At 35.4% G+C, this 22,074-nt stretch overlaps 1 protein-coding gene across 1 annotated transcript; it reads right to left on the bottom strand.

Moving 5' to 3' along the window:
* Positions 1-3,321: 3,321 nt before the first annotated feature.
* On the bottom strand, positions 3,322-20,792 carry LOC100891868. The gene is made up of 3 exons (XM_030999789.1): positions 20,074-20,792; positions 16,365-16,553; positions 3,322-5,448 (listed from the first exon to the last, which is right to left on the bottom strand). Exons 1-3 carry the CDS (start codon positions 20,744-20,746, stop codon positions 5,360-5,362), a joined length of 951 nt encoding a protein of 316 aa, XP_030855649.1. The 5' UTR covers positions 20,747-20,792; the 3' UTR covers positions 3,322-5,359.
* Positions 20,793-22,074: the final 1,282 nt, after the last annotated feature.

Raw genomic sequence — 22,074 nt, 5'->3', positions numbered from 1 at the left:
TATCAAGCCCCTCTTCGGATCGACTCGGCCCATCGAGTAATTTTGTATTTCTATACGTTGGGCTCTCCTAAAAGTCCCTTTACCTTCACTCCAGCTAGGTTTCTCCAATACTGCACTTCAGAAAGGATACTTTTATATATATTCTTTTTTAAAGACTTTAACATCAAATCTTCCCTTCTCCTATGCCATCGCTCTACCTATATACTTAATTTCTGAATGTTTTTCTCAAAAATTCTATGTCATGAAATTGTTATGTTATTTGGGTGCTTTTTTTGTTAAAGGTAATACAAAGTTTTGGGATGGGGTCATGAATTTGGTTCCAATGAACATATTGGAAGCATAATGCGGTCCTACAATATTCAGGTGTCGTTGTTGCGGTTGCAATCGAGTCTAAATTTATGAAATTGTAAATAATAAACTGTTTATGTTATATAGCTCCCTCTCAGGGTCAAGATATTAATTAAGCTATAAAACTATCTCTCTTGACTAAAATCGACCAATTAGCTATTCCCGTTTGGAAATTATATATCACAACTACATATTCTGAGATTTTCATAGTCGCAGCTATCATTGTACGGCGGTAGGCGCTATTTGAAATTTAACAAAATTTACCGGGAGCACCGGTAAATTTTTATATTCAATTTTTCTCGAAAGGAGAAGTGTTTTAGGGGCTAATTTTTCTTGTGCTTATAATACATCTACAGGGGCATCCAAATATATCAAAATTGTAAAGAATCACTTTCCACCCAATTTTCAAATTTCCCAAAACTTTGTATTACCTTTAATCAACAAAAATATTTCAATATATTCATATATCTTTTTTTATATTTTGAACTTATATCTGACATGAAAGTTCGATTTCAATGATTGGGGGCATTAGTAAAATTGTAGAGAAACATTAAAAATTGTGTATCGCTCCCCTTTCCAGATCGTGGGGGAGATGCCTCCCCCCCCCCCTCAGATTTCCTCCCATGCCTAAACAAAAGGATAATTATTTACTAAGTGATTTGCGGTATGTTGTTTCTGATACTCTAAGCTATGTATATATATTTCAAAAAAGACTTCAGACAGACATATCACAAATTCACAATTAAGTGAATCAGAAAAGGAAAAATCGCTCATCAAAGAGTAATGAATTATTAGATCAAGATGAGGCATGTTTACACCCTATATACATGTAGTTCAAAGGCCGAGGGAAACATAACACTTATATAACTTTGTATTATTATTATTACTGATGTTTCATCAGAGGCGGCGGAGCCGGGGGGCAGGGGGCATAGTGCCCCACTTTTTAAAGTACCCATAAAGAGCCCATTTATACATAGGAAATGTTTTTCTTTTACTTCAGATAAGTGCCTCTATTCAGATCTCTTTTTTATTTTGACATGTGTCCCCTTGTCTTTCTAATACGTGTCCTTTCCTTCTGATAAATGCCCCTTTTCTTCTTCAATAAGAGCCACTTCCCTTTCTCATAAATGTCCCTTATCAGACGTCTGATAAATGTCACTATTAAAATCTCGTAGGTGCCCCTTTCCAATCTTACAAGAGCCCATATTCATCTCAGGTGAGTGCCCCTTTTCAGGTAAAAGAAATGCCCCTTACCACCTCTGATAAGTGCCCCTTCAAATCAGTCTTATAATTGTCTCGTTTTAAATCAGAGAGGTGTCCTTTTATTTTGACAGTTTTTAGTGCCTCTTTTGATCTCCGGTGAGTTCCCTTATTAAAATTTGAGATGTGCCCCCTTTAACTTTGTAATGAGTGCCCCTTTTCATGTCTGATAAGTGCCTCTTTTATTTTGACACGTGCCACTACCTTTCTAATTAGTGACATTTTCCTTCAGATAATTGCCCCTTTCCCGTTCTATAATACGTTTCCTTTTAACTTTGGATGTGTGCCCCCTTTTCCTTTCACCATAAAATGTTCTAATTTAAAGTCACTACAAAATCACCCAAAGCTCGCTCACTACGCTCGTTCGCATTTTATGTTATTTTTTAATTTTGAGGGATCTACACAGCACCGCCCCTGCATGCTAAAGTTTCGGGTTTTGGCCGTTTATATGCGTGATTAATGATATTGTATTTATAAAATGCATCATCAGATGAAAATGTATATTAACATAGAAAATTATATTTTATTACCCATCACTCAATCACGCCACAATAACAATATAGATATTTCATCTGTACCAAAATAATCATAGCACATGTCTGTCACTGTCTTTCTTAATAAGAGCAGCAGCAGCCAGAACACACCATCACCATCAAGATTGTCACCTATACCATGTCTCTCCTCGACCACACCATATCCATACACTCTACAAACGAAAGTGATCAATCAAACTAAGATTCAAAATGAGATTCAAACTTGATTTATATTTCATTTTATCACATACATTAACGAATACATAAATAACTTCATCACGATTCAAGATACTATTCACCATATAACGATCTCTAAATATCTCTCTTCTTATAACAGCCCAAGTTTCGAAAAAGAAATAGCATACTCTATATACAAGAGTTGTGTATTTATAACCCACAGAAGGAAATATGATAATGTTTAAAGAGGCAGATTTACACGAATACATTTATAGTTTACTATGTACATTGTATTTTGTTTGACACAAAGCAAAAAGAGAAAGACATGTTCTCTTAAAAGTGTTTCAGAACATAAGATTGAAATGCATAACAAGATTTTAAAATGTAATAAAATATCATGAATTATAGCTATCTGAATTGTAGGAACACATGATGAAATAAATTCATTTGTAAGCCTCGATCTCAAATCTAATAATGAGTTCTGTTCAAATGGAATTTCGAGAGATACTTGATCAAAGTCATCCTGATTTGTTTATTTTTATGGAAAATATGAGTTATTTAGAAAAAAAAAAACTTTAAATGAAAACTTTCTGAAAATACCATATCAAAAACGCATAACACAATATTTATCTGCACCTATAACACAAATTCAGGACGACTAGCTTGATTCTGCTTTTTCCCTCATTGTTCGGATATTATACCTCATCCTCAACTACATCCATGGGATAGATATCACTATTTTATAGTCTTAAACATTCTTCCCGAGTTTAGTTTTCCATAAAAATTAACGATACTTCCCGTCATCTATAGAACTCACAAATGTCCACTTATATGACATGCATTTATTATACAAAAAATAATTGATACAGGGATTAAATAACTATTATTGACGATGACGATGATTGTGGCTGTAGTGAAGTCAAAGATAAAGTCTGACAAAGGTTTTTACGGGAATTTGTAGCTTTAATGATTGGAGTAAATGTTGCTTCATTGTACTCCATACCATTCCATTCCATTCCGTGAAAACTGTGGAATAATGACACAGATAAAGGATCAAAAATACAAGTACATCAAAGCATCATCACATTCATAGCAATGATAGCCCTAAAGGAATCCCTACTAAGTGCTTCAGCACTCTCATAATTAACCTTCAAAGTATTCAGCAATATATCATCACTGTTATTCATGTTTTCAATAACAAGGTCAAATGTACATAGATCATAACAGCATAGGCTTTTTTTCCTTACATAATGATGATGTATACATGATAACATCAACATCTCTCGGTATGAAGTCAAGAACAGACACACTAATTTCCACTTTATGTTATGATAATTCCTAAAAATACACTAAATATACAACAAAACTAACCTCTATGCGGCTTTGCCTGCCTTTATGACAATAATATGGCTCAAATCCCCATGATGCGCTGGCAAAAAGGGGATCCTTGATCTTCACAACACAACCAAATGCATGTTGACTTCTGAATGTGTAACAAGTGCACAGTAATAGATGGTGCTATGCTAGACACATTGCTTGAGGAAGTGCTATTACATAATATGCACGTAGTCATGTCATGCATCAATAGTATAATAAACAAATACCTTGAGTGATAAAGCAATTTCAAGGGCATTGTCACAACAATGATATTAGGGACTTTTAGATTTGCGTGGACGTGCGACGCCCTTTTCAGGCACAAGCAGTCACGTAGTGCCTTAAAAGGATGTCACACGTTGCAGTCCACGTTCTCGTCGTGCAAATCGAAAAGTCCCTAATAATGATGATGATTGTAAGGTTCACGCTTTTTTCCTTTAGCAGAGCATGACTTATTTTCTGTCTTCTAGAGACAGCTATCGACGTCATGCACAGTGCTATAGGAGTGGGTGAAATATACTTAATAGTCAGACCTACACTATACGGACAATCAATTACTAATTAAATCGTTACAAAAATGTACTCATTAAAAAATGATTAGGCCTATAGTAAACTGTCTGTCGACACGTACACTATGAAATTGTTGTCATATCTCACCGACTGAGAGGATTACATAAACCTATCATCATCAGACATGCAATATGATCATAATGATATTTGATGAAGATATTTTAAAAATGACATTCAGCGAATAAAAACTTGTACAATAATATTGCCATAACCACACACGTAAAATGAAAGACACGATAAATCATGGTAATGTAAGTTTTATCCTGTTGGAAACGAACCCACTTTGGGACCAAAATCAAGAATAGAGTCAATTATATTTATAAAGGTTTGAATAGGCCCGTATGAACTGTATAAAGCTTTTTGGAGAGAAAGAATATTTGCGCATGGAAATCTCTCTTCAAACGTGATAGGAGAGGGGAGGGGGAGAGGGGGTGGCAAGCAAAACAAAATGGTAATTAGCTTTGTTTTTGTATGCATGTTGTTTTTTACACAAAGGTCCTATTCTGACGGGCTGGTTAAAAAATCAATTTACTTATACAATTGCGTATTATACATGTATATTGTATATTATGTGGCGTGGTAATTAAAAAGTTACTGCAACCCCACCGCAGTGAAAATACCGATTCGCGCAATTGTCAACTCTTGATAATATTTGTCAAGCTACGAGACAAAATAAAGCGCCCTTTTATTTCTACAACTCAAAATGAGTTCACAGGACACATCGTTACACAAATAATAAGATACCGCAAAATATCCAACTACATTTTTCATCATGCCAGTGACTTTGTTAAACAAGCTCATGAGAAGAATACAAAGAACACAGTACAATACACAATGTTCAGATAATTACAATCTTTACACATAACTGTATTATACTTAATAGAGTAAGTCAAGGTGGTAATGGAACAGGCACATAAATAAAAGTAAAATACATCTCCTTAAAAGAAAAAATTAAACACAAACTACCACTTTTCTTCAATTTGTGCATTGCGCTCATAATTATCCATGTATTATGGAATTTATCATAAAGGTTGTTCGTTGAATTCCATGTAACATCTCCATCAGATCATCTTCTAATGGTTTGGTCGGTAGACTCCTTAGATAACACGTCCAGCCTTGAATGCCTTAGCAGCAGTCGTAACTCGTTTCAATCTCATCTCTTGATCAATCGATTTCTTATGCTCAACTGCAGGTTTGAAAAAGACAAATAGATAACGATCATAGAAAGCGTGTTTATTAGCGTATTATAGGGGAAACTAAAACAAAATAAATTTTTTTAACTTTTTTGTTCCTAGCCCTTATAGGCAATGGTTTACGCTACTTAGGGAAGTTACTTTTCATCGAGAAGCTTTAATAAACGAATCATGGACGTCTTCATAATAAGCTATTATTTTGACGACTTACTACGACCAATTTTGGAAGAAAGGTCAAAATTATCAAAATGGTCGTGAATGTAACATCACAATTGCGAGGTATGTATAGTAAGATTATTAATCGACTTTGAGTCAAGTTTGGTGTTAGGATTATGATTAGGTATTATATTTTGGAAGTGATTTAGTATTAAAAATTTGGTTAATGTAGGAAAATGAACGCGGGACGATATATTTTTTTTGTGGCAGGAGCACGTTGTATATATTGCAATCTGATGAAAATATTATCTGCCTGCGCAAAGTGAAAGGAGACAAAATATTTGTTACTCGCAGCGTACGAAGAGAATCTGAATTGTGACGTCATGGGTACTGCTCCGGGTGCGCAACTACATGTAAATAAAAATAATAAATTGTTTCTAAGCGCTTTACACATACAAAGACGGTTTAATACCCTTAACCTTGGCTTTCAACACTACACAGTTTTATCAAATATTTAAGACGATTTATGATTTTACAGTTAAGTAACACATGGAAGTTTGGGAACATTATTTAAGAATTGATTCTGTCAATCCCCATCATTAGGTAATATTTCTGATTTTGTATTTTGTAATGACCTAGACTAATTGCAGAAAAAAATTTAAAGAAAAAAGAACAATTGTGTTTACTTATACAAAATAATTCTTTTAAAATGTAACAAATATCAAAATTTATCTTGAGGTACAAACAATCTGTTGAAATATTAGGCAGTTTTCATGAACTTAAAAATACGGATCGGATGACTTATAGTTTTAAAAATATGCTTTTAATGTTTACAATTGAATTCTATGATTTCATCGGACATAATTATGATACAACATAAGTTGTCACCATTGTTGAGCACTACATTACTGTAAACATCATTTCTCGGTATAACAACTTTTTAACAGGATAAAGTACGTAAGGTCTAACAAATAATGAATAAACATGTCATGATTTCGCTAATTAAGTAGCTTTTCATTATTAACAAGTTTTAATTCAATTGTTTAGTCATGTTTGAGCATCAGCAAAAATGATCAGTGGCAAGACAAATCTGAGTCCATCAGAGATGGATGATAGAGGGTCATGTCCTGTGATCTTAAAGCCACTGACACCGGTTACCATGGTAACTAGAGACATCATCATCAGACACCGAGTACCGAGATTCAAGGAAGATGTGAGTCCACTTTTCAGTCTTTATCATGATGTCATCTCTTCTTTCATTCGAATCATTATCATCATCGTCATCAGCATCATCATCATCATCATCATCCCCACCTGCATTGTTAATATCATCATCATCGAAACTTGTATTTTCAAATACCTATCCGTTCTGCTTAATAAATGTGTTAATCTATTTCATGAGTTTTGTCTGGGGGTGTCGTATTATCAAGCAATCTGCTCACAATGACAGTCCTTCTTCCGCAAATAATTTCATAATGTTTGAGGAAATTTATTATTTATGACAGTTTATCATTTCGTTTTTGAAAATAACAATTATTATATTTGCTTATTTATGATTCATTGTTAGAAAAATATTTATACTTTATACCATTATTGTTATCGAAAAACTGTGTACTTACATGAATGCAGAATTAAAAAAATGAAAATAAAGAATGAAAAATGAAAAATAAACATTTACAGTATAGTCGTTATCATACTAATATACCGGATGAGACATAGCTTGCGAGCTATATGGCCAATAATAGTTTTCGTACTTGTATGTCTGTTTTTGTCTCCGTCTTTCTACCACCCCCTCCCCCCCCCCCCGCCTCTCTCTCTCTCTCTCTCTCTCTCTATCACATCTCATCCTAATCTCTATATTTCCAAATTTTGTCTCATGTACCTCCTTATAAGTTCGATGTTAAATTATGTCAACAATATACTCCTCAAGAGTCCTCATTCATTTTACATGTACTCGTCACAATAACCTATTGCTTAATATTCATTACAGGACGTGAATGTTTTAATGGAACTCCTGTGCAACACTTTTGGTCTCTCAAGCAACACAACGCCTGCTGGCATTGTTTGTAACCTACAGATGAAGATGGCCGAGAGCAAACCGGAATTCAAAGATATCAAGGTACCCTAATGATTCAAATTAAGGTGTTCTATAAAAGTTTATAGAACGCGGATATACGACCAGAATTAGTATTTTATCACAAAGTGGAAATTCTTGACTGTAAAACGAGAATTGTAGAGGTCTGGTTATGACTGTTTTTTCTATATATTTTGTTATATTAATCTACAACAGTCGTTCCCTATTTGAATATCTGTGTGTCCGTCATTTTCATCGTTATTTTCATTGTCTCATAGTCTGCTTCCTACAACCTTTAGAATTCAAGCAAAGCTTCGTGACATTTGAAAAGTTATTATCATGATTGCCATGATTTGTGTTTTATTGTTACTGCGGTTTTACATTATTCAAGAACCGCGTCCTTAATCGTATATGAGATCAACAAATTATTGCTGCAAAAAGAATTTCCGTTTCGGTTTAATAAAAATTTGGAGTGGACTATTAGGCTATTGTTATTATTATTATTATTACCTGTTTTTCTGACACTAATCATTATAGAATCTAGCCATGGATTTCGGTATTGAAAGTACTGGAGATATGAATGATGGTGATTCAATAACAAGTCAACTGAGACAAAAGTTTGTTGCTATGGAAACCAATAGCCTCTCGACAAAGAAGCACCTCAAGAACTTCCGGAGCAAGGTCAAACGAAGAGACCTCAGAATAAAGGTTAGAGGCTAATTCACTATTAGACCTATTTATAATAACTAATGTATTCATGTTTTGTTTTAAACATATTAATATTTGTTAGTATGAAAGTAACTAAAATTGAATGATTTACCCTTTACCCGTCAAATTATTATCTGTCTCTTAATGTTACATGAAATAAATATGTTTCATATCGATGGATTCATCATTCTGTCCGAGTGAAAGATTCTCAAGCAAGAAAAGCGTGATTGTTTGTTTATTATTTTTCTCTTATTCATAGTATATTCGGCTTGGTAAAAGCTTATTTATAGGACAACGATCGTTATGGTTGTCCAATGAAGCAAAAGCAGACTTTTTATTGTATCATACTTTCGAAGGATAATGCGCGAAAATTGTCAATAATCTTTTCAATTTTATATCATAGAATAATTATTCTCTCTCTCTCTCTCTCTCCCGCTCCCCCTCTCATGCGCTCTCTCTCTCTTTCTCTCTCTCTCTCTCTCTCTCTCTGTATATATATATATATAGTCACTACACCTGAAAGTCGAGGAGGCAGAAATATCTATTTCAAAAAAAGAGGAGGAGCTAATGCTAGCCAGAAAACAGGAGACTATATTGATTTCAGATCTTAAAGTACAGTAGTTTATTTGTCAAATTCTTGTTCCTGCACACGTTCCCAATTTTGTTATCGTGTTTCTTATGTATAGATTGTAAGCCTTCAAAAGAGTAAATCTATTTCTGGGAGAAAAAAAAAAAACGTTTTCCGGTACTTTGCTATAGACTATGAATATTATTGCAATGTTTAAATTGGAAGTTTGACAAAAATATTGAAAACAATTCCTGACCTGGAACCTTTCTTGTAATATCCGCAGCAAGTTTGTGCAATCAAACTCGGTATATTATAGTTCGGAAGACGAAGACAGAATTTTTGTTTTCTCATTCTAGAGAGCCAAAGTATTGAACTTCATGAAAATGAACTCTTACATTCTTACTTAACCACAGGGAATGAAAGAACAGCAGTCGGAGAACAGCGAGCGCAGCGATAAGATGGAGATACGATATCAAGAGGCAACAAAACTGGCGGATGACTCGAAAGCACAACTTGAAGTGAGTTAAAGAGTTATCAAAGTATTTTTATACCAATGAATCCACAGTTTGTATTAATTAGTATTACCATTTCTACATGAATACTTTGATTATTATGGTGGATCCAGGATTGTCAGAAAGGGTATAAAATGCTTAAACCACCCTCACTGTCCAAGTCCATGATCCCTGAAGAGTTTGGCGTAAAAATAACATTCAGTAACTTTTCATTTCAAGGGGGGGGGGGATTATTTTCCTGCCTGCTTGGATCCACTGATTTAGGCTAATCAATCCCAGTAAATATTACGATGATATAATATTTCGAATGAAAATTTGAAGGGGAAAATATACGATTGATTAATTGTTCCTTTTGTAATGTCATGAAGAAGATTGGAAGTTATATCATTTAGCGCCATTTTTTTCACAGGCTACCAAGGACCAGAATGTAAATTACACTATTCGCATTGCCGAACTCCAAGAAGAAATCACATGCTCTAAGTTGGAGAAGAAACAATTTGAGTCTCAATTAAAGGTATGTTGAAGCTCTCTTATCATCAATCTCGGTTAAGATAATCTGTAATGATAACGTAGCCGTTACTGTGAGTCCCAGTTATACTGAAATGAATTGCTTTGCCAATTCGCATTCTCTCCTTTAAAAGTATGCCATGTCATGGGGACCGTGGAAAATAAAAAAAACTTATAAAACAACAAATAATAGTGTTGTGAGGGGAGCGTAGTACAAACTCACAGCACCCTGTCTCATCATATTTAAGATATGACGATTAATAATTTTGTTCTCATGTACTTTGCAGGAAATGGAATTAAAACTATCGCACATAAAAAATGATTCTGTTGAGGCTATGAAAGACGAGAAGAATCGATCAGATGGGATCAAGAAGAAGATGACGTCGCAAATAGAGGTATGAAAAGGTCTTGATTAAAGTTGAACCTAAAATCATTCCTCAAAGACAATGTTTTTCTTTCTCGCAGCTGCTCACTGTTCACTACTTACTACTCAGCTATTAATAAGTTAAATTAACGCGCTTTACAGTTTTATTTTAGACCCCCCCCCCCCTCCCTGTCACTTATCTTCAAGTCTGGACCTTTTCATGTGCACCCTCTCCATTCCCGCGAAATTATTCCAACCATATAGTTTGCACTGTTCACGCAGGGCAATGGTCAAGGCAAACCCGAAGGATTTCTGAATGAACCTTACACTGTACAAAGTACCCATGTTCTCCTGGATGTAGAGTGTCATAATGTAGATCGGTGTATTTCAAACGGATGGTAAAGAAGCCTATTGGATTCTAACCTTGTATACCATTTCGAGCCATGCATTATGGGCCGGTGACAATAAACTGCACCTCTACAAATTGTCTAATGCCTAAAATAAGAAAATACTGATATTCGAGAATTCATCTCTCGCTTCAAAGAACGTGTGTGCGTATAATTCTTTTTTCCTCTTGGAATAATGGGACACGTGCTTATCTTGTAGCATTGGAGTCGAAAGTCGGATGGAATGGAGCAACTGGTCAATCAACTGGAGAAAACTCTTTCTAAACTGGAGGCTGAAAAGGACCAATACCAACACCAATTTAAGGTTAAAGAACTATGTAAATGTATAAATTTGTTCTTCTTATTCCAGCTTCATATTTCATCACTGCTTTCATTCTTGTGTGCTCCTTTTGTTCTATATACAGTACATGCGATTTTCTCTACATAATTGTGTTCTACTTGCTCACCAACTTTTATTTATTTAAGACTATTATTTCGAATCATGACTATTCTTTTAAAAAAGGGACAAGCAGTTGGGAGTTCTGGAAATAAAACACGAGTCGGGGTAAACATTAAGTTTTAGCAATAATTTCTTTTAATTTGTTTAGCGTGTGTGAGAGGATGATCCTAAAATCACATTGAATCATATTATGATAGTATAAAGGCTCAAACATAATAACATATCCCATTAAAGTTGTATCGCACATCGGCACATCTATCTCTTCCCCGTGACTCACCGACAACCTGCATGGAAATGATTGCAATCGTTTCTTCATTCGTTCTTGTTAACCATTAGCTCTCTCATTAGAACAATTTTTATTTCAGAATCGGTATATGTTCTGAGGACTTTGGTATAATACACTAAGCGTGTTTCGTTCTATTTGATTCCGAAGATTACGTCTGATAAACTGACTGAAACAATAAAGATTCTACAAGAGTATGAAAGGAAGTATTTTGCAATGGAACAGGAAAACACTGGTCTCTGCTTTAAACTAAAGGTAGGCCATAACAAACCAAAAAAATATTTATAGTAATATTCAAAATGAATTGTTGAGCACACTTCGTTATGTATAAGATTATAAAACTTAATAAACTGTTATTGTGCAGTCACGGTCGGTTGTTCAAAGCTTTTCCGAGATGCATGGCAACAATTTTATTCTCATCAAACTTAAACGTTATTTGATTAAAATTAATTACATAAACACCTCTATAATTATCATTTATTGTATTACATTCATTCAGGGTCGTAATGTCACAGTATTCTTGATTATAACCAGAACTGCCTAATAATTTAAACTACGGCCAAACTCAATTACAGGATGTATATTCATACATTATGCATAATTTTCAGAAATTTGAGACCGACCAACGGCTATTGAACGATGAATTAGAAGATATAAAGAGAAATGCGGGAATAGCTCTAAAGAAAAACGAAGAATTGATAATCCAGACAGATTCAGCACAGCAGGAGTGCCTGGTAGGTAGAATTATTTTATTTCAACGTGATATCTATATTAAAATTTTGCTATGCTATTATGTTATTTTGTAGAAGTATAAGATTTATCAAAGTTGCATCAAGGCATAAAGTCGATCATGTCAATAAACAAACCACAAAGTATTGTATTGCTTATTCAAGATGCTAAACAGCGTATATTATGCTACTGTCAGACTGAAAAATATAAAGAAAAGCACTTAATTGAATCTCGCATTACAGAGAATGGAAGGAGAACTCAACGAAAGGAACGAAGAATTGAACTCATTTCAGGAACACTGCAAAGACACTCATCACGAAAATGAAAGACTATCGAATGAACTAAAGGTAAATCTTACATAAGTATTTGTTAAGTTTTTTTCTGTTTGTTTATTTGTTTCTTCCCTCTTTTTTATTTTCTCCCTATTGTGATTCAACAGAAACGGAACATAGAAAATACAAACATGTACTGCAATTCAAGGTAGTCAACACAGTTTTTCAATTAAAGCAAGCCGAAAAAAGAGATTTTAAGCAAGCAATACTACTATCGATTATTAAAATGTAATCACATCTGATCAATGTGTTCTGTTAAGTTGCTTCAAATCGAAATTTAATGGTAAAAAGGTACGAAATCCATTTCTCAAAATATGATTATTAAAAATAATCGAGTGTATGTATCAGTCGGATCAGAAAATGCCTATTAGACCATAATATTATTGAGTACTTTTACTAATATACATTTTGTGGACACTTTATATTCGAAAACTATTCTAAATGTTCCTTTTCTTGTAGAATTTCCGTCAGATTTTAACGGCAGCTGGGCTTTCCACTGGACTAATCACTTCAGTCGATCACGAGATGGACATCGGAATGATAGTGAGATCATACGAGGAAATGAAAGAGCGATGTTGCAAACTAGAACAGGTCAAGGATGTGATGAACTCGAAATTGTCAGTGGTAAGTTTTACAGACCCAAGTTTTTTCCCCATTACGCTCGCGCACCTCATCCGCATCTTTTGATATAGTTAAGTTATAGTTAGAAAATTGTTTAGAGATAGATTAACCATATACAACATTGCAAAAAGACAGCTGAACGGATATATGAGAACATCAGATGAATGATGTTGTTTTCAAAAGCAACGCTAGTTATAATGTTTACGTAACGTATCACGTTTTCTTTCACAGACTTCCGATAGAGCGACAGCATCCTTGTCCACGGAGTTAAGGTAAGTCCATAAACGTTTACATCATTATAGTGACGAATGATGTATGCAGCTTCACTACCTACAAAAATCAATAATAGATTCTTGTTGCACGATCTACCTATAGAATAATAGTAAAACAGTGATATCACTGGTATACATTTTTTGTTCGAAGTTATCATCCTCATAATTATCAAGCCAAAGTTTCTGTGCAGATACGTGTTTATCGTTTAAAGTACTTTAATAACAATGAATACCTAAATCAGTAAACCCCCTTATCTCATTTATTTTGATAATAAATTGATAGAATTCTAAATGAATTATTTTATCGGTCTTTAACAACAGGAAGCAGGATATGAACACCTTTTCGCCCATACAGAATAGAATTTCCAACGTTAATGATCGTGTACGATGTGATATATTACTCAATGATGTTGAAAGATGATTTGAAATATCATAAACTATACAGATTAATGTAGTAATTTTCAAGACCTTACCCCGCCCCGCCCCGCCCCGCCCCGCCCCGCCCCCCCCCCCCGATGTTTAAAAAACAATCTTCTAACCTATGTTCATTATTGTGTCATTATTTTCTTTAAGTTGGGCGTATTTCATTATTGTTTTTAGTTCTTACGCCATTTTTTCTCTTTCTCTTCCCCATGCAGAGCACCAAAGAAAGAAGGGTCCGACTGTACAACTGAAGCACTCAGATTTAAGATAAAAACACAAGATCTTATGATCACCAAGCTACGGTATAACATATCAATGTGAGCATACACAAGTCATCTTCGTCTTAAATTAAGGCATGTATGTCTCTTTAACTCTACCGAAATACGTTTTTTTTGTCAGGGGACAAGATGATATTACAAAATGTGAAAAGAGAATTTTAAGGATAGTTTTCATCAGTATGCATGGTGAAGGTTGTCTGGAAATGTTGCAATGGATGCATTTTAGAATAATTTTATAAATTGTACTGTATATGGGTTTTTTTATTTCAGTGGTCAATACTTTCAGGAAACTTTCGTCAAGCAGTGCCCCAAATGGCGACGAACGAGTTTACCCTGGTTACTGAAATACCAATGAATAAATCCAAAGCAAAATCAATCAAAAGATATAATAATTTCATGTGGGGATTCTATTTCTTCTTATTGATTAATTTCCTCATATCACTTTCTCAGGTTTCAACAGAGTGCATTGTCAAACAACGGATCCTTAGAAGCGAGCGATATGCCAGAGGTTGACAGAGCCATCATGACATTGATACCTTCAGAAGATATCCCGACCATAGCGGAATCGCAACTTGAACCTTGGGACACCGTGGACACCAATCCGATCGGTAAGGGTACATTCGGAGTGGTCTTTATGAAGCGTCTTGGAGCCGAGGCAGTGGCTGTGAAGGTCCAAGGCATACACGAAGACCAGAAAGCCAACGAAGAAGACGTGAAGAGAGTAATATCCTTGAATCATTCCAGGACTGTGAAGGAGGTGGCAGTCCACCGACTCTTGGGGGAACACCCAGCATTTCCAAAGTGCCATGGTTACACCAAGCATGCCAGCTGTCCCGGACTCGTTGTCGAGTTCCTTGGTGACAAAGGCACGAGAACCGTTTACCCACTAAGCAAGGCTATCAAGACCAAGAACCCTGCATTGTCAGATCAAGAGTGGTTGAACATCGTTGTGGACATCACCGAAGGAATCCATGCCATGCATGAGAGAGATCTCCTTCACAATGACATAAAACCAAACAATGTCCTACTCCGCAGAGACGACCGATGGAAGGCTTACATCATTGATATGGGTAACGTCACCACTGTCACAATGCCACATAAAAACCGTAATCTGACCGATCATGAGATGGAAGGCTACAGACTGGGTGTAGTCTACCAACATCTAGCACCTGAATACATCTTAGATGGGGAGTATAGCAGCATCCAGTCAGATATATTCTCTCTTGGTAGAATCATTCACTATGTCTCTCGAGTTATTCACAATTCAGATCTATTTAACCTTGCTACATTAATGATTGACAGTCATCCACATCTTAGACCATCGTGGAAAGAAATCAATCGTGTCAAACAGGCTGCCAAGAATCGACGTACAAGTCAATAGCCGAATATAAGGGATAATCTTATGAACAACATTACACACAAAGATTCTGATTCTTTAAAATGACTCTATTTTCGGTATAAACCGATTGCCGTAAAGATTCCACCCAGGAAAGCGTTTGAAACTAGACTTATATTGTCTGATTATATAAAGGATCCTCTCTACGTTTAAGGTATTAAATAGGGAATTACAGATATGACCTTATTTGCATAAATAAAATACCAATAACATTTGTGTATGCGACTGTTTTATTCCAACTTATGTATTTCATTGTGTGTACTATAATTATATATATATATATATATATATATATATATATATATATATATATATATCATGGTTTATTATGATTTGCTTTTGTGGTTTATTATGATTTGCTTTTGTGGTTTAAAGTTGAATTTGAAACTGAAACCGAAATTATATTCCAACACGTACACTTATCTCTAGATTAAAGCAGGTACGATATTATGCAAAGATATTTTTGTATTACTACATACAAATATAAACAAAATTTCGTTATATTTTAGCTATATACGCATACATGAAATATCGGCCATTCCTCGCGGTAGGTTGTAAAATGAGTATTTTGTTTATACAATACAATCCCAACTACGTTCTAAAATTAAGCTGAAGGGCAATGTTAATACTTTATTGTGTGACCCAAAGAAATCATGTTCAGATTACGTAATACGTACGTCCGTGTAATAATGTTGGCACGTTTCTAAGATGATGGACAAGACTACTTTTGAAAGTACTTGCTATCGTGTTGTACATAAATCATTATGTGCATGGGAATTCATGTGCACCTGTATGCACTTTAATCAAGATGGAAACAATAAGCAAAGAGATAAGGCTTACGTGCGAAGACGACCATGTAGACACCCCACGTGATACTCCATATCCAGCCAACCAGAAGGAAGGTTACAGTGAAGAGTTGTGACACGCCTACGAAGATGTTTGTACAGCACAATCCCATCTCGTCGTCTTGTTTGTTAGTCGTTTGCCTAGTCCCACAGCATAACATACTAATACCTGCCAGAACTGTACCTGTATGTACACAATCAAGATCAAGAAAGCAAATTATAATTATAATTATGTCATTCCGTTAGGTAAATAAAAACAGTCTTGTTTAGGTATGCAGCTTGTAGACTGGAAACTCATGCGCTGTAATTAGCATTCTTTGTGGGTTTTTTTCAATCTAAAGTGCTCAATAAAAATTACGTTGAACGGCTGAAGGCTGAATTGTACAGTCTTGTAAAGCATTTTGTTACGTCATTATGATGATACAGCATAATAAATGGACATCACAACACAATGTTACATTATTAACCCTTACTGTACTGGGCTATTTCGAGCACTCTCTGACTGGGGGGGGGGGGGGGGGGGGCCTCCCCCCTATGATCTTGGCCGTCGAATGTCCGATGAGCGCGAAAATTTGCACGTTTGTAGATATTTACGTAAGGAACAAGATGGTATAATTAGTTTTTTCCTAATATGCAAATTTTTGTCGTTATAGCCTAATTAATTATGCAAAATGCTAATTGTATGCATTTTACAGAAAACTCCACATATTTGTCCGTAGACTTGTGAAGAATCTTGCAAATGTATTGAATAAATGTTTCCTTCATCTCAAATTCATGAGGTTTCATTATTTTTATGATATTTGAAAATGCATAGGTTAATTTGCATAAATTACGAATACGCATTCTTGAATATCAAATCTGGTAATATATATAGGGAACTAGAATCATTACAAAAATTGTCAGACTCCACTTTTTTAATGTTGAAACTCATTATTCATATTAAACTTCTTTTTTAACACAAAATAGTTAGTTGATGTAATTAATAATGATAATTTATGCAAATTTGATGCGATTTTCAACTATTTATTTTCTTATGTATTTTATTGTTTTTATTTCTTATTATATCTATTGTTTTATTTCTTATTATATCTATTGTTTTATTTCTAATGTATTCTTTTGTTCTGAAATACATCAAGTTACTTTGAGAAACATATAAAAGCAATTTGATATCAATTCATATCTTCACATTTCTGCTTGTACATGAATATATGCAATTATAGCACTTTTTTTATGACATGCGCATACTAATTGTTATGTAACACCTTACAGGTATATCCGATTTCGACGAAAATGGTATCAAAATGTGCGTAAGACTTGAGGGAAAAAAGTCATGAAACGACAATTCAAAATTCTGAGCGGTTGCGGCGCGATCTCCGAAAATGTCGAGGGGGGGGGGGCCTCCCAGCCCCCCCCCTAGTACAGTAAGGGTTAAGTTATTACATTTATTACCCAAAAAAATGTAATCAGAAGTAGACTTCAGATTCGACTAATTAGTTTTAAAATCAAAGTATACTGATTTTTTATGTTTGAGTTTTATCGCCCATATACCTAGAGATCATAAACATTATAGTGAAGCGTTGGTTTTAGCTGATCATTGGTACCACCATTGGTACAATCACATGGCAAGGGCTGATGTGTGATGCGTGCATGTTCGTAAGCCATTGCATACAAACACATCTCAGCACCAATCTAATCAATGTTGACCAAATAGAATATATCAGTATCCCCGCAAGCTGTTTGATATCGCCATGCCAACCAGACTATTCACGTGGTCGAAACGACTTCTAGTCCAAACCCATATTACAGTTGAATTATACATGATGCTGGCCTGTTTATAAATTACTTATATGAAATATTATGTTAAAGATAGTGTACATAATATTATTGATCAGAATAAATGTTGTTTTTTATCGATGATCATCATACAGAAGTAAATCAAAAATATTAGTATTACGACAAAATCATGGAGAACTCCAGAATACAAGCATTACAAATTAATCATTAATATTCTCATGTAAATTTAACAGTAAGAATGTTCATTAGACGAAAATATTTTCAGAGGGGAATAGAGGGGTGAACTTCAAAATCTTAGCGACGAATTCTACCCTTTGTTCTTTTCGACGATACTAACATTTGTTCTTGGTCTTGAATCCATCATTTTGCTATCTGGAAGTCAAATAATTACTTTTTGTTTGTATGGTCAAGTTTCAACAATTCATCGGATATATGCACGCACAATGTGCACCATCTCCATTCCATGGGGAGTATTCCTACCATAATGGTCACCGTGAGGGCATATGGCAATTACTAACACAAATGCTTTCGTCATCCTACCAGGTCCCCATTTCACCCCTGGGTATGGAGTGGCAAATGTAAATTAATGTTGCCAAATGACATTACTGCTGATCGGGGATCGAACCCACGACCTTTGCATTTCAAGTCAAGTGCTTAAAACACTCGATTACGACACCTCTCTCATCCACCTGTCCGTCTGACCTGTCCTTTTGGCTATGCCAATGGACGGTAAGCAGTGACCCCCCCCCCCCTCCTCCCAATCATATTGCTTGGCAGTAGCGCATAATATTATCATTCAGATATGAATCCTTGATCTCTGATATTTCATTAATACCTCGCATGGGCAGCACAAATTGTTACGACTCCGTGCGTAATAAATTTTTAATAAAGTTATGTCTGGCTCATAAATCTTTCATATCGTTATTAATCGATGAATTCTAGTCATGCAATTATATTAAGTGCTCACTGCATGCTCCCGATGGCATGAGTATAGTCTATGAGTGTATAGGCACATGCCCACCATCCAAACATGTACAAAATGCATGCATAATGAAGCTAAAAATGGTACGTCATACAAACTATGATGTAGACAAATGCTCATGTATACCCTTTACAACTCTTTCCATGTATGTTATTACCAAAGAAGAAAAAAAAGCCAGTCAGTCACTCAATAGTGTCTGACAGTGAAGTCTAGCAAGTAAACGGGTTTCCTTGCATAATTTGAATATGAGGACACTGCTAACGTTTAAATTTCACAGATAGGACATACATGATATATTCATAATTCCTGCAATGTAACAGCATTTGAGGTTGGCTGCAAAAGGGACATAGTACCTTTAAAACACATTTCTGACAGGATTTTCAAAACTAATATGTTTGAAGTCGAATATTGATGAAAGAATACACAATTTAGGTTTTCTGCGTACAACAGAAAACCAAAATTATATATTTTTTGTATCAATATTCTGTCTTCAAACACTTTTTTTTTGGGGGGGATCATTGCAGAAGTGTGTCTTAAATACTGACATCCTCTTTCACATTATGACACAATTTAAGTAAAATTTTGCCATTGGTTTTTGTGGCGAATTTGGAGCTCCTAACACTTTAGACCCTGGGCTTTAAATGACTTCTTTTTTTTCTTTTTTTCACAAGGGAATTTATTGGCTAGGATCTCTGTAATATTTTGTGTTAAATCTTACCCCAACTCATACCCTCCATACTGAGCGAATCTGGAAGGACACACCAGATTTCTGAAATCACATTTTGGGGACCTTCCCCCTCTGACAATCCTGTTTCCACCCCTGTAGCCTATCAAATATCATAAACTTGTGAATGTATGCCGATTAATTATGGGGACAGGGAATCAAAAAATATTTAAAAAATGAGAAATTAATTGTGAGTTGGCTCACCCAAACCCGGCACAAGAATGTTGAATAAGAGAAAGATCCATGCTAGTTTGACTGGTAGATACGGGATAGCAGCAAGGAGAGGATTGTCCACAGAGTTGACTCTTGACACCTGTGTTTGACCATCAGTACCCATCCCTCCTTTAGGTAACTCCGTGAATGATGCCCCCGTTCCCATGGCAAAGAGTGCGGATGCCACCCGACCTGAGGCCAGCGAATTCCTGGAGCTAGGTCTCGACCCATGTCTGGAGTCTGGTCTAGAACCCTGAATGGATCCTTGCCTGGTCCAGACCGAATTCTGACTGAGGTTGTCTGCATCGGGAGGTTTGGTATCTTTCATCATCAGCCCACCGTCATCAGCATGGACATTGGACTGAGAGCCGACCGCGGTGATGACTACCTCCGGATTCTTCTCTCTTGGATCCTGATGATTCGATGCTCCTGCTCGTTTGGTAGGAGATGACGCTGCATCCAGGAGGAGGTTGCTGTCTGGAGCCTGATTTGTTGATAATCGAGACTTCCATTTCACTGTCGCGTTGCATATCGCAGAGGACTTGGTAATCTCTGAAGTAACAGGTATCTGGTTTGGTAGCTCGACTGCAGGATCAATTCGGTGACTGAATGAGATATTCCGAAGAAGCTCAACTTTGTCACTGCTCAGACTGTTTCGCTTCATAGTTGGATTCTTTCACTCAATCCTACACAAAAAGTTCGGAAATCTCTTTGGGGGATTCATGTGTTTCAATGTAATTACATAATGCAAATGGATGGTAGTTGTTCCTCAAGATCATCAGTGTCCATTCGTGTTCACTGTCCATAACTTTATGCAGTCAATTTAGAATATATCTTTACGTCAGCTAGTTTATCTCTCACATTGAAAAAGGATGAGTGACATTTCCACCTGGAATTAACAACATTACAGAAACAATTGAATTTCAGTAAATTCAAAAATGAAATTGTGAAAGCTCAAAGTTTAGCCAGTAATGCCGGTCGTTATAAATTATGGAAGATATGAACCGGAATCATTTCGATATTTTCATCATAACTGAAGCTGTTACAAAATCTTACAGGGATTACTGATAGATTCCAAAATGATAGACCAACATATCTAGAGATTAAATTTTTGTTCGTGAAGTAGGTAAAATATATTTCTTCATAATATTTTATTTCTTCTGATTACACGGATATTCCCCTAAGGCATCATTGCTATGAGCAAGTATTCAAAATCAGACATTATAAAGAGATTAAAAGGCTAAACACACTTTAAATAATATATTTCTTTATGTACTTTACTGTAGAGTAATATTCAAATAAGTGCTATATAATTGAGTCATAATCATACATACCTTAATGCTCTTGTCAGTCGATGTTCAAACTATTACAGATCCAGTATGATTATGTTATCATTGTAAACAGTGCTCCCGTAAAGACGTTCCAATCATTGGTAGAGAAATCACACCAAAGGGGCCAAGTTTAGTGAATTACACTTATTCTCGTCTGTTGACCGTATGTGCTTTACGTGTGTTATCCCCATGCAATCATACAGAGTATATCATTTAATTAAAGAAGAGATAGCTAGGTAAACATCTAGTAGTTGAGGTTTCACGGCCCAAGGTTCCTCGCTTATTGATCGATTGGAAGTCGTCTTCACAAGGCGATCATCTTGCTCTTGATCTATACGTACGCGGTACACTCAACTAAATAATAGATAGCGGCCAAGCTTCGTATTCGCTTGCTGATTAGCACCTGACTATTGCAGCATTCTGTGGGGTAATCATAATGCCCGAATATCGGGTGCACGAAAACAAAATGATATTGTTATGAATACAGTGTGCCATAAAAAAATATTGTCAGCAATACTTTGCGAACGCGTAAAAAAGTACGATCTGATAGAATAACATCACGAATGATAAAAATTACATTTCGCATAGATCATGTGGATAATGATTCGTAACTCAAAGGTCACACGTAGCATTGACATGATAATTGTGAACTTTGCACGTT

The sequence above is a fragment of the Strongylocentrotus purpuratus genome, unplaced genomic scaffold (genome assembly GCF_000002235.5).
Source record: "Strongylocentrotus purpuratus isolate Spur 01 unplaced genomic scaffold, Spur_5.0 spur5_scaffold_5, whole genome shotgun sequence".
NCBI lineage: Eukaryota > Metazoa > Echinodermata > Echinoidea > Camarodonta > Strongylocentrotidae > Strongylocentrotus > Strongylocentrotus purpuratus.
The sequence above is the reverse complement of the archived record's forward strand: the minus strand, read 5'-3'. Positions and strand labels throughout refer to the sequence as shown.